This window comes from Eubalaena glacialis, chromosome 8 (genome assembly GCF_028564815.1).
Source record: "Eubalaena glacialis isolate mEubGla1 chromosome 8, mEubGla1.1.hap2.+ XY, whole genome shotgun sequence".
NCBI classification, from domain to species: domain Eukaryota; kingdom Metazoa; phylum Chordata; class Mammalia; order Artiodactyla; family Balaenidae; genus Eubalaena; species Eubalaena glacialis.
Window position 1 is genome coordinate 69,946,610 of NC_083723.1, and position 15,079 is coordinate 69,961,688.

A 15,079-nucleotide genomic window follows, 5' to 3' on the forward strand; every position below is an offset into this window, starting at 1 on the left:
TTCTCTGTCATCTCTATTTTGTTTTCAAGCCTATCCAAGGATTTTTTTTTAATTTCAGAGATTTCATTTTTCAGTTTTAGAATTCATTAGTTTCTTTTGCATAATTTCTATGTCTTTACTGAGCTTCCCTAACTTTCCATTCATTACCAGAATATTTTTCTTTACCACTGAGTGTAGTTATAATAGCTGCTCTAAAAATCCTTGACTGTAGTTATAATAGCTGCTCTAAAAATCCTTGACAAAATGGAGCCCAGACTTGAAAACTCCCTGAGCAGACAAAACCACTTAAACCATGTAAGTGTAACTTAATTTAGCTTATTTTGCAAAACAAGTGAAACTTAACTTGGGCTGCTTCTTGTAAATGCTTCTGATAATCATAAAAGAAACTTAAGTTGTCTTCCTAAAAATGGTATCAGATAATCCCTTTTAACCAATCCCCTGCAATCCGGAAACCCCCATTATAATAATCAACCATTTTCACTTTATAAACCGTCCTGTAATGTCATCCCCCTGAGCTTCATATTAGTTTTAAATCTGAAAGCTCCCAGTTCACAAACTGTTCTTATATGCACAATAAACTCTTAATAAATACTATATTTTGGCCTGCAGAAGCTTCTCTCTGGGTGTTCCTAGATTGTTCCATGTAAGGGTCACCCTTCCGCCCCACAAAGTGGTTGATTGTTGGAATGAGAAGAGGGCCGTATTTGGGGTATATGACAACATCGGGATCCTGGGAAACTTTGAAAAGCACCCCAAAGAACTGATCAAGGGCCCCATATGTCTTCGAGGCTGGAAGGGGAATGAATTGCAGCATTGTATCCGAAAGAAGAGAATGGTTGGAAATCGGATGTTCATTGATGACCTGCACAACCTGAACAAACGCATCACCTATCTCTACAAACGCTTTAACTGGCATGTACAAGTACCGGTAGAAGAGAAAGCTGGGAACTGTGGAAGAGTCATATCTCTCACCCAAGAGAAGGGGAAAGTACTTTTCCTTATGAGGAAAGGGATTTGTATGCTCTCAAGAATAAAATGGGACTTCTTTGTAAAAAAAAAAAAAATATATATATATATATATATTTAGAAAATTTAGATTATATTGTGGACATTGTCAGTGTTATGTTGTGGATTCTGTTATAGTCTTCCAAAAATTCTGATTTTTTTTGTTCATTTTGGTAGGTAATAAACTTAGTTGGACTCAAACTTCAAACTCTGTCTCTTGTGTGGAAGCTAAAATCACAGTTAAGTTCTATCATCTTTATCTGAATTTTTCTGACACATGTATGATTTGGGAGCCAGCTAAAGATTAAAAGTATATATTGAGATGTAATTTACAATTTTGTATAGCATAAGTGTACAGTTTGATAAATTTTAGTAAACCTAAGCATTTGTGCAACATCATCACAATTCCACTTTAGAACATTTCCATCACTCCCAAAAGTTTATTCCTGCCCATTTGTAGTCAATCTCCATTCTTACCTTTAGCCCTAGGCAACCACTGATCTGCTTTCTATCTCTATAGCTTTGCCTTCTCTAGAAATTTCATATAAATGGAATCATACATTATGTAAACATTTGTGTTTGTCTTTTTCACTTAGCATAATATTTATGAGGTCATTTGTGTTGTTGCAAGTTTCAGTAGTTTGTTCTTTTTTATTGCTGAATAATATTTCATCGCATGGATATACCATATTGTGTGCATCCATTCACCAGTTAATGGACATTTGTATTGTTTACAGTTTTTGGCTCTTTTGAATATTGCTGCTATGAACATTCATGTACAAGTCTTTGTGTGGACATATGTTTTTTATTACTTATGGATAGATACATGGGGTGGAATTTCTGGGACATATGATAAGTTTACACATCCAAGAAACTGCCAAACTCTTTTTGTCTTTTCACACTCTCTCCAGCAGCATAAAAGTATTTTAGTGTCTCCACATCTTCAGTGATACTTGCTATTGTTAAGTCTTTCTGATTTCAGTCATTCTAGCAGATGTAGTGGTAGCTCATTGTAGTTTAATTTGCCTTTCCCTAATGACTAATAATGTTGAACATCTTTTCATGTGCCATCAAATCTTTTACTCATTTAAAAAATTGAGTTGTATGTCTTCTTATTCTAGAGTTTTAATTGTTCTTTATATTTTTTGGGTATGAGTCCTTTATCAGATATGTGTTTTGTAAATATTTTCTCCCAGTCTGTGCTTTGTCTTTTTATTTCCTTAAACAGTGTCTTTTGAAGAATAAAGTTTAAAAGATACTGATAAAATTCAATTTATCATTTTTTTCTTATTGATTGTGCTTTGGTATCATATCTAAAAAATCTTTACCTAACCCAAGGTCACAAAGATCTTCTTCCACATGTTCTCTAAAAGTTTTATAGTTTTATATCTTATATTTAGTATTATGATCCATTTTGAGTTAATCTTTGTATGTGATGTAAGATGTGTCTAAGTTTATTTTTATTTTATTTTTTAACATCTTTATTGGAGTATAATTGCTTTACAATATTGTGTTAGTTTCTGCTGTATAACAAGGTGAATCAGCTATATGTATACATATATCCCCATATCCCCTCCCTCTTGCATCTCCCTCCCACCCTCCCTATACCCACCCTTCTAGGTGGTAACAAAACACTGAGCTGATATCCCTGTGCTATGTGGCTGCTTCCCACTAGCTATCTATTTTACATTTGGTAGTGTATATATGTCCATGCCACTCTCTCACTTCGTCCCAGCTTACCCTTCCCCACACCCCATGTCCTCAAGTCCATTCTCTATGTCTGCATCTTTTAAGTTTATTTTTAACGTGGATATTTTTTCTGTTTTTTTTGAAAACATTATTTCTTTCCCATCAAATTATCTTGGTGTCTTTGTCAAAAATCAGTTGGCCATAAATGTGAGTTCATTTCTGGACTGCCTGTTTTGTTCTATTGATCTGTATGTCTGTCCTTATGCCAAAATCTCATTGTCCAGATTACTGTAGCTTTATAGTATGATTTGAAATCAGGTAGTGTAACTTCTCTAGCTTTTTTCTTCTTGTTTGAAATTGTTTTAGCTACTCTAGATATTTGCATCTCTATATAAATTTTAGAATCACTTGTTAACTTTTTTTTGGGGGGACTGCGTTGGGTCTTTGTTGCTGCACGTGGGCTTTCTCTAGTTGCGGCAAGTGGGGTCTACTCTTCGTTGCGGTGCGCGTGCTTCTCATTGTGGTGGCTTCTCTTGTTGCAGAGCATGGGCTCTAGGTGCACGGACTTCAGTAGTTCCAGCACGCAGGCTCAGTAGTTGTGGTGCACAGGCTTAGTTGCTCTGCAGCATGTGGGATCTTCCCGGACTGGGGATCAAACCCGTGTCCCCTGTATTGGCAGGTGGATTCTTAACCACTGCGCCACCAGGGAAGTCCCCAGTTGTTAACTTTTACAAAATAAAACTACTGGGATTTTGATCGTTATTTTGTTGGTTCTGTACCGGTACCGGTAGAAGAGAATATTAGCTCAAACTTGAATTTGTAGCTCAATTTATTATTAAATTTATTTGTAAGTATCCTATTATTTTTAATGTTATTGTGATTGAAATTGTTTTCTTAATTTTATTTTTGGATTGTTTTGCTAGTATAGAGAAATACAATTGAGTTTGTATATTAATCTTGTATCTTGTGACCTTGGTAAACTTGTTTATTAGTTCTAGTAATTTCTAGAACATATTCCTTAGGGTTTTCTACACAAAAGATTTTATTGTCTGCAAATAAAGACTTACTTCTTACTTTTTGACCTGTGTGCTAATAGTTTCTTTTTCTTGCCTTGCTATGTTGGAGGTCATAGCTAGTTCAATGTTGAGTAGGAGTAATAAGAGAGGACAGGACATCCTTGTAATGTTGTTGATATTAGGAGGAAAGCTTTCAGACTGTCACCATTAAGTGTGATGTTAACTGTAGGTTTTTTATAGATGCCAGTTATTATGAGGTGGAAATTCTTATCTATTGATAGTTTTTAGAGTTTTTATCATGAATGTGTGTTGGATTTGGTCAAATTCAACTAGAGATTTGAGCAGAGTTTATACAGAAAATTTAGAGCTTCGTGCTTTTCTTCTTTCTGAGATCCCCTAGCACTTACCAACAGCTATGATCATTTTGAACTCTCCTCTGGTTCTACAGCCTAAAAATCCTACAGTTTTCTATTGGAGTTTTAGCTAACCTACATATGGCATGAATGTATCCTCTTACTCTACAAATTATAAAAATGGGAAATTCACCCCATTGCTATCCCTCTTCCAAGTTTAAATTGCCTCCAGAATTGGCTTACTTTTGTTTGTTCTCCAATGCCTATAGTTAGTTATGGTGTTTTGTCCTGTATTGGCAATTTTTATCTCTGGGTGGATTGATCTGGTTGGAGTCTGCTCACCAGACTGAAAGTAGATCTCTCATTGATTGAATTTTATATATTAAATGAACTTTGCATACCTTGAATATACCTCACTTGGTTTGTTGACCATTATAATATCTATTTTGTGAAATGTTTCATATGTCCTTGAAAAGAATATGTATTCTGTTGTGTTGGAAGTACTGTTCTTTATAGGTCAATTAGGTCAAGTTTGGTAATACTTTGTGATTTTTTTCTGTGTGGGTGTCTTTCTGATTTCATATTTTGCTGGATTCAATTTATTACTATTTTATTTAGGGTTTTTACACCTACGTTCATAAGATATATTGGCTTATAATTTTCCTTCCTTGTAATATCCTTGACAGATTTTGGTGTCAGGTTACATTGGCCACATAGAAGAACATAGAAGTGTTCCCTCTTTTTCTTTTCTTCAGAAAAATTATTGTTATTATTATTTTTTAGTATTTGCAGTAGTTCACCAGTGGATCCATCTGGACTTGGATTTTTCTTTATGGGAAAGTTTTTCATTACAGATTCAGTTTCTTTAACAGATATGCAACTATTCTAATTTTACATATATATATTGGAATATAAGTTAAGGGAAGGTGTGTTTTTCAGCAGTTTTTTTCATTTCATCTCAGTTCTCAAATTCTGTGACATACATTGTTTATAATATCCTCCTATTATATTTTGAATGACTGTAAAATCTTTAGCAATGTTCACTTCTTAAATTTCTCATAATGGTAATTTGTATTTTCTTTTCTTATTTTTTTTCTGTTTTGTCTTCCTAGAAGTTAATCCATTTTATCACTTTTAAAAAATTTCTCTGTATGGTGTTTCTATTTTTATTGATTCTGTTCTCATCTTTATTATTTTCTTTCTTTAACATCCTACTTTTGAGGTAGAAACATAGATAACTGATTTTTAACTTTTCCTCTTTTCTAATATATACACTTAAGCCTTTAACTTTCCCCACAAGTTTTGATATATTTTTATTATCATTCAATTAAAATATTTTCTATTGTCAATCATTATTTTTTAACTTATGAGTTACATTGTTTAATTTCTGAAGTATTGGAGGGTTTTCTAGTTATCTTTCTTTGTAATTTCTAGCTTAATTACATACGTATTAAAGAATTTATTCTCTTTGACTCAATCCTTTCAAATTTATTTGAGATAATATGCTTTATTTTGATAAACGATTCATACACACCTGAAAAGAATGTGAACTCTATTGTGATGGATGGAGTTTTCTATGTAGTTCAATCAGGTCAATTGTGGTAACTGTGCTGTTCAATTCTTCTATATATCCTTACCGATATCTTTGTCTGCATTGATCGTTACCAAAATTTTGTTAATATCTCCAACCATAATTGTGTATTAACTATTTATCCATTTACCTCTGTCCAGTTTAGCTCTTAAAGCAATACATATGTAAAGCAATATGTATTGCTTTACATATTTTGCCGTTCTGTTACTAGGTGCGTACAAATATAGATTATTATATAACACTTCTGAATTGACTGTTTTTTAAAATCATATTTTCACATCTCTCTTTATTTCTAGTTATTAATTTTTGCTTTAAAGTTTTCTTTATATTATCTATCTGTAGTTACAAACCCTCTCTTTTGGTTAGTGTTTGCATATAATCTCTTTTTCCATACATTTCTTTCAACTTTTGTTTCCTAACATTTAAGGTCTTGTAAGCAGTATATAGATTTAAAAAAAAACCTATTTGAATAATTTTGTCCTTCAATTGAAGGATATAGTCCATTTATATTTGATATAATTACTATTATATTTGTGTTTAAATTTACTATATTAGGCTTGATTTTATTTTATTTCTCCTTGTGTTTGTTTCTTCCTTTTTCTTTTTTCCTGACTTACTTTGAATTAATAAGTATATTTTATTATTCTCTTTCTACTTCTATGCCTGATAGTAATGCATCTAAAATATTCCTTTGTGGTTAATATAGAGATTACATCATGCATTCTTGAATTATTACTGTCTACATTAAATTAGAATCTATCTTGAATTAATGTTTTTGCTCCTTTCTGGACAAAGTAAGGATCTCATAAACATTCTCACTCCATTAACTCTCACGTTTTATGCTGTTGTTGTTATATGTCTTAGTTTCCATATATTTTAAATCACACAAGTTACTTTAAAAAAATCAACTAATATTAATTTAAATTTACTTACATTTTGAACTTTTGGTGCTTTTCCTTAATTCCTATATCACAAGATTTCCAGCTGGATCATTTTCCTTCTAACTGAAGAACTCTTGCGAGTATGTCTTTTAGCATATATTTACACATATATTTACATTGAATTCTCTCAGTTTTGTTTTTGTTTTTGAATTTTAACTTAATTTATAACAGCTTTATTGATATGTAATTTACATACCATAAAATGCATCCTTTTAAAGTATGACAATTCAGTGTTTTTTAAATTATATTTATAGAGTTGTAAATATACTGTCTAATTTTATATTTACAGAGTTGTAAATATTGTCTAATTTTAGAATATTTTCATCACTCCTGAAGAAACCCTGTACCCATTATCAGTCCATATTCCATTTTCTCCCTAGCCCTTGGCAGCTGATAATCTACTTTCTGTCTCTATAAGTTTGCCTATTTTGGACATTTCATATAAATAGAATCACAAAAATAACACCTTTGTGTGGCTTCTTTCACTTTGCATAATATTTTCAAGGTTTATCTATATGAGCATGTATAAGTACTTCATTCTTTCTTATGGCCAAATGCTAGTCTATTGTACGGATATACCACATTTAATATTTTTTTAATAATTTTTATTGGAGTATAGTTTATTTACAATGTTGTGTTAGTTTCAGGTGTACAGCAAAGTGAATCAAGTTATACATATACATGTATCTACTCTTTTTTAGATTCTTTTCCCATATAGGTCCCACATTTAATATTGATTCATCACTTGATGGACATTTGGGTTGTTTCTGCTTTTTGGCTATTATAAATAATGCTGCTCTGAACATTCATATACACATTTTGCTATGGACATATGTTTTCAATTCTCTTGGGTACATACCTAGGAGTGGAATTGCTGGGTCATGTATTAATACTATGTTTGACTTTTTGAAGAACTGTCAAACATTTTCCCTACAGTGGCTGGAAGATTTTATAATCCCATCAGAAATGTATGAGGGTTCCAATTTCTCCACAAACTCACCAACACTTGTTATTGTCTTTTTATTTTAGCAATTTTAATGACTTGGAGCTGGTTTCTCATTGTAGTTTTATATTTGACTAATGATTTTGAACATTGGGTGCTTATTGGGTATTTGTATATTTCTTTTGGAGAAATACCTTTTGAAATCCTTTGCCAGTTTTAAAATTGAGGTATTTGTCTTTTTATTGCTGAGTTGTAAGAGTTCTTTATATATTCTTTATATATATCAAATACATGATTTGTTGATATTTTCTTCCATTCTTTGAGGTTTTTTTTTTTCCATTTTCTTGGTGGTGTCCTTTGAAGTGCAGATGTTTTAATTTGATGAAATCCAATTTATGTATTTTTTTTCTTTTTGTAACTTTTTTGTCACTTGTGTTTTTGGTGGCATGCCTAAGAAACCATTGCTAAATCTAGGTCTTGAAGATTTATGTTTTCTTCTAAAAGTTTTATGACTTTAGATTTACTTTTAGGGCTACAATCCCTTTTGAGTTAATTTTGTATATGGTTCAACTTTATTCTTTTGCATGTGCATTTGAGGTTGTCCCAGTGCCACTTTGAAAAAGATTGTTCTTTTCCCATTGAATTGTCCCCATTGAATTTTCTTTCTGACTTTTCATGTGGATGTTTCCTAGTTATTCTCTTTCAGTTTACTAATCTTTACTTTGCCTGATCTGCTATTAAACTCATGTATTGGATTATTAATTTCAATTATTATCTCTTTCATTTATACAATTTCTGCTTGATATTATTTAGTAGATAACTGTTTTCTTGAAAATTTTCCATCCTTTTCTCTGTTTTAAAGAATACATTATCTAATGATAACTCCAATATCTGCATCATCCTTAGTTCTATTTCTATTCTCAAATTTTTCCTATTTTTTGTTATATGTTCCAATTTCTTGTTTTCTCTAGTAATATTTGATGGAATATTGATATCCTGAATGAAAAATTACAGGGGTCCTAGGTGATGATGTCTTTCTCCAAGATAATTTAATTTCATTTTGACAGGAAGAGAGAGATATGGCAGATCATCTTGATCTAGTTGAAGGTGGATTCTCTACTCTGATTGGATTGGTTTTGTCCTAATTTGTCTTCATTCTCAGGACACAGTCCTTATTTCTAGGGTATACCTTTTCTATGGTCTCAAGTGCAATCATGAGGGTGTTTCCTACATCCCCTCTACTTTTTGAGCCCTGAATTATGTTCTACATGTCCTCAGTACTACCATACTGCCAAGATCTTTGCTTAGCTATCTGGCATACTACTAATTTTGGCTAGGTTTCTGGGAGTCTTGCTTTGTGTATGTGCGGTTTCAGAGCTGGAAAACTCTTTACAGGGATGTTGAATGCAGAATTTCAGGTACACTTTTTATGTGCTTTCTCATTTTCCTCAAGTCTTAACCGCATTGGCTACCCTCAACTCTGAATTCTGTCTCTTCAGCCCAGTGAGAGTGTTACAAGCAAGGTTTGTCTTTGTGTTTAGCCTCTGTTTCTCTGCTGCCAATCTGCAGGTGTCTTGAGGAAAAACATAGTGCAGAGGCTCACCTCAGTGTGCTTGCCTTCTCTCCAGGACTGCTGCTTCTCAAGTTCTGCCTGCCATCAGTATTTTCTAATGTGTCAAACTGTTGTTTCATGCATTGTATGATTAATTTTGGCAAGAGAATTATTCTGATATATACTTTTCTGTAATAGCTGGAAGCAGAGTTTTCCCAGCTTTCTTTGGAAAAATACACACGGAAAATTCCTACTTTTTACTGTAATATAGTTCTGTCATATCAGCAAGTAATATTCTTTAAAAAATCAGATACTTTCCTGGTGTTATAATTCAGGATTTTATTTGTGATTGAAAGCCTTGGCATTAAATAAATCCTAAGGAGAGTGCCCTAAAATTATATATCGGTGCTACAACATTTACACAGAGATATGATAATTCAAAATTTATAAAAGCAGGCTGGGGTTCTTTGTGTTATATATAAGAGACCTCAACATATGTGATGTGTAATATGTTAAAGAAAACCTTTTTATACCAATATTTTGATCCATAGTTAATATGTCAGTTATCCTTAGCATTTAATTCACTGTATTTTTGTTTGTCTTAGAGTGTAAAACATATTTCAAGACTGACAATTTGAGTGGCCCAAGTCTCTTTAAAATGTCTCTAATAAAATTTGAGCTACTTGCTATATTTTCTCCCAATAACCTTTTTTTGAGAATTAACAGAATCCTTCTATTGATCTGAGTTCTACCCAGAAATATTACAGTACATATAAACATATTTATTGATATTGCTTTTGATGACTATCAAGATGTTTCTTCTGCTGAATATTATTTTTAAAGTAATGATTGACAAAATATTTTTCTCTCTTTATCCTTGCCTAAGTTTTTGCAAACTGTAAGTATATCTACTAAGTATCAGAATAGGAACTAATCATTTCTGCCTACTCACTGTCATTGATACTTTGACAATTATCAAAAATCTTGACATTTTATTATAATCCACATGAATGATGAACATTTCCTTTAAAACAGAATCTTCAGCTTGACTTGGAGAATTGCGGAAATAGCTGTGACATTTAAAAAATTGTATTCAAGTAATATTTGTAATGGGGAAATTTATGACTTCAGGATAAGCAAAGGAGATTACTGTCTATATATTCAATGCAATGTTAGAGCCTTTGGGGATTATCCGAACCTTTAGGGATATGCAACTTTGTCTCTAACTAAGCTATTTTACAGCTCTGTACAGAGTGAAGTTAAGTTGTAGAAAATGTATAACAATGCAAATAATTCTTGTCTGTAGACATGCAAAAAAAATTCTGTCTAATGGAAGGAAAACATTTTTCCTCCTGTGGGAAAGCCAGTTTTGCAAATTCATCTCAGTATTACAGACTCAAAAGTATGTCTTCTTTGAGGTCCCCTTTTGAACCCATTGAAATGGGTCCCTCATTTAATGAGTTAAATAACATCTTTGACATGGGTTAATTTTATATTTATATGAGAGACATTTTATCTTCTTTTGAAAATTATCATCTACCCTAATGCTCCCTTGGGCTTGTCATTTATGGAACCTCTAAGGGAGAGATGAATTCATGTGTGGATGGAATTTAGGCAGATTTGAATGGGCGTAATGATGGTCAATGAAAGTGTGAAAGACAAGAGCTTACTTCTTTCTCCAGGCTTGAGATATAAACCCACTCAACATAGGAAATCGGTCTTTAAGGTTACAGAGATTTCTCAGGGTTTTGTTGTTGTTGTAGTTTGTTTACTTTAGTAGTGCCTATACAAAATCTATTTTTGCATCAGATCTGTTACATACACTGCAATTATTTTTAATATGATTTTTGGTTGTACTCTTTATTTCAAAGTCTGGTTTACTTCTTTACTTCAAAGATTGGTTCAGTAACTAAAACTGCCCACACTTCTAATAATAACTACCAATAAAGAGGAACATGAATTATTATATATTTACAAATCATTCAGATGTAGGACAGTCTCTTAGGCCACTTACAAAATAAAATCTTGTTCATTTCTGTACCCCTTCACCAGCAACAGAAACGCAAGGAGTGATTTCCCCATCATTACTACTACACTAGTTGTCCAGGATTTCATCTCTCCTATCTTGGGTTCGAGAGGGCCTAAAATATTATAATCAGGAGGATTTCCTCCATGGGTAATTCAAACAGTAAAATCCTATACCCCAGAAGGCATCATCACTGCTCAAAATCAGTAGGTGAACCACTGGGTTCTAAAGTCCTTCCTTGTTGCTAAAGAGAGGATCAACTGGAGTAGTGTGACATTCTCACTCGTGAAGGCTCCTGCTTCTCAGCTTCCATTCACCATCTGAGCACTTGAATAGTGCTCTTGGCAGTGGTCCTTAATTAGGCCTACCTACTTGTTTCTTCCCAGGTAGCAAGCCCTCTTCTTGGGCTCCAAAGCTCCCAGGGTCCTTCTGGTACCCCCTTTCATTTACTCACCTCTTTCCAACTTCCTTTTTGCCAGGGATAGGGGGAAGGTGGAGGGAAATCTATTCCTCTCTATTCAGACTTCCTTCACAGGCACTTTTTCTTTCCTCAAATTTAGTTCTCCTGTTTTTTTTTCTCAATAAATTTTGATGGCTCATTACCCTTAGAGGCTGAATCATTAACAATCAAAATATTAGTTCTCTTTCTTAATATTCAAACCCTGCCTCTAGGCAAGGGAAAATATTTGCATTCCATTATTCTCTGCATGAAAGGAAAGAAAGAAAAATTAAATAGTTTGTTTGTATGTTATAATAGTCATAAAATTGGAGTCTTGCCACAGAAAAATATTTGATTGGGATGCATTTAGGAGGTGGAAAAATAGATATTAGAGCTGACAAGCTCCCTTCATTATGCTTTTTCTTAGGTTCAGAATACAGAAGAAATACTGTACCAGTCTACAATCCCTTTAGAAACCACTTGAGATTTGATGTCTGTTTTGGAGTTGAAAATTTTTTAGATTTTAGAATGGTAACATAAACTCATATGAATTTATTATGTAACTTCTTCCAGAGGGGCCTGGGGCAGCACTGATTACTCAGAATTTTTTTTTTTTTTGCCACCAACATATGAATATTCATACTCTGTAGAATATAGTCTTTAAATGGTCTCCTGTCAATTCAGAACAGCTTTTCCTACTAAAAAATTTCAGATCAGATTATGTTTTGATGCCAAACAAATTAAAAAATTACTTCAGATTTTTCAGAGCTTTCTGGATTTTGCAATTTTGAATAAAAGATTTGGGCTTGTATTTCTTCAATTTTAAGGTGCCATCGATTTAAAATGCACTATCCATTTAATGATAGTTTTGAAAGACAAAAAATAAATGCTCTATTTACTATTATTTCATGTGTTTTTATTTTTCTTTTTTGCTATCTTAGTTATATATCCCTAATTTTATTGTATTGTGGGTAGTGAACACGGTGTGCATAATATTAGTTTTTTGGTTTTGTGTGTGTGTGTTTGTTGAAACTTCCTTTGTGGGTAGCTTGTGGTTATTTATCATAAATTTCTTATGTATATTAGAAAAGAATGTTTATTCTCTGAGTGTGTGTGTATATGTATTCATATAGATGTATACATATATACACATACACTGATGTATATATATGTATGTGTATGTATATAAGTGTATAAGTAGATACACATGTATATATTTATATTTACTAGCAAATGTTAAGTTACATTATTCAGACATTATCCATACTTATTTTGAATCTGCTTGATCTATTGCTATCTGAAACAGGCATCTTAAAAATTCCTACTATTCTTATAAATCTGTTAGTTTCTCTTTCAAGTTCTGAATATGTTTTCTTCATTCTGATACATGTTATGTTGATTGAGGTTATATATTTTATGGCTTTTGTATGAATGATGTCATTCCCTCATTTCTTAATGACTTTTGCCTTCAATTCTTTTTTTTTAAATCAGGCACTATCAGGTTTCTTTTTATTATAACTAGCCTGGTATTTTGTTGTTGCTGTTTATAGAACTTGATTAGTTTAAATCTATTTTTGAGAATTTAATCCATTCATATTTATTACAATTACTGATATGTTTAGAATTATTTCTGCTCTCGTATATTGAATTTTCAATTTATTATGATTCTTGTTTCTTTTTCCCCCCTATTTCCTCTTATGTTACATTAAATAAGGGGTTTCCCATTTTTTTCTTCCTGTTACATTTTCTTCCCCAAACTGAGAAATAAGGCAGAAGGGAATGAAGCTTATCCTTTCATGTCATACTAGGGGATACCAAGGACCATCCATAGATTATTTAATAATATAGAGGAGTGTACCAGTGCTTAACTTTGCTCTTTACTATTTGATTAGAGTCTGAACACTTTGAAGACTTGTTAATTTGTAGATATCCTTTCATTAGAAATGATAACTCTACCCATTTTTTTATTGTCCTGTAGGATACTTTGTATTGCTAAACTTTACTTTTCAAAAAGGTAAAATTATGACTCACATAAAAATGGTTACACGTCAAAGATTTTATTCAACTTATTTATTAATGAGGGACCCAAGAAGATATCAAAACAAGTTCAAGAAACATTTAAGGAGATGTGTATTTATACCTTTTTAATAAAACGTTGTTAGAATAAAATTTCTCGGTTATATATAAAACTGGTTAATGTTCTACAGTGTAACAAACCATACCTTTGAGCTTATGTTTTCTAACAAAAGAAATTATTTACCTTTCCACTTGGGGGGAAAAAAAATCGGTTAATATGTAAATTCACTGATCTGGAACCTTTAATCAATAATAGTGAGTCAAACAAAGTATATTTCTCTAGATTAGGGCTTGATAAACTATAGCCTGCCAGGCAAATCCAGCTGACTATGAGCCAAATTCAGCCATTAGTTTATGTATTGGGGGGGCGGTATCTGTGGCTGCTTTAGTGTGACAACAAAATGGTTGAGTAGTTGTGACAGACACCCTGTGGCTTGCAAGATCAGGAATATATACTCTTCAGTACCTTACAGAAAAAAATTGCAGAACTCTGTCTTAAATAATCCTTGGGTAGATCTTTGCTCTTTAATAACATTGAAAGATGTGCTGCCTTATTTCCAAGTTCTGAATAATTTTTCTTTTTTAAAAAAATTTATTTATTTATTTATTTTTGGCTGTGTTGGGTCTTCGTTTCTATGCGAGGGCTTTCTCTAGCTGCGGTGAGCAGGGGCCCCTCTTCATCGCGGTGCACGGGCCTCTCACTATCGCGGCCTCTCTTGTTGCGGAGCACAGGCTCCATATGCTCAGGCTCAGTAGTTGTGGCTCACGGGCCCAGTTGCTCCGCGGCATGTGGGATCTTCCCAGACCAGGGCTCGAACCCGTGTCCCCTGCATTGGCAGGCAGATTCTCAACCACTGCACCGCCAGGGAAGCCCAATAATTTTTCTTAATATTGCCTAAAGTAAAAATTTTTTCTAACATTTTTTGATTACTTACAAACAGTTTATAAATCTTTGATGTGTGTTCTTTCTGTATTTCTATGAAAGTCATGTTTTTAACTTTTTTAAAATAAATTTATTTATTTATTCATCTATTTAATTTTTGTCTGCATTGGGTCTTCGCTGCTGCACGCGGGTCTTCTCTAGTTGCTGAGAGCGGGGGCTACTCTTTCTTGCGGTGCGCAGGCTTCTCATTTCTGTGGCTTCTCTTGTTGTGGAGCACGGGCTCTAGGCGCGCGGGCTTCAGTAGTTGTGGCACACAGGCTTAGTTGCCTGTGGGATCCTCCCCGACCAGGGCTCGAACCCGTGTCCCCTGCATTGGCAGGCGGATTCTTAACCACTGCACCACCAGGGAAGCCCTGTTTTTAACTTTTTGATGTTGACCCTGATCATGTTGGTTTCCACAATATTTCTCCATTATAAAGTCTTCATTTTCCACTTTGTAATTGTTAGGTAGTTTGGAGGAAGATACTAGATTATACCAATATCCTGTTCTTCATCAAACCCAGGA

The 15,079-nt window shown here is 33.1% G+C and overlaps 1 protein-coding gene across 1 annotated transcript; it reads left to right on the forward strand.

Moving 5' to 3' along the window:
* Positions 1 to 598: 598 nt before the first annotated feature.
* On the forward strand, positions 599 to 12,039 carry LOC133096610 (large ribosomal subunit protein mL51-like; the record flags this gene model as incomplete). Its single annotated transcript, XM_061198241.1, has 2 exons — positions 599 to 988; positions 11,983 to 12,039. Coding segments are annotated over 2 exons (447 nt in total), but the record flags the coding sequence as incomplete, so codon positions are not given.
* Positions 12,040 to 15,079: the final 3,040 nt, after the last annotated feature.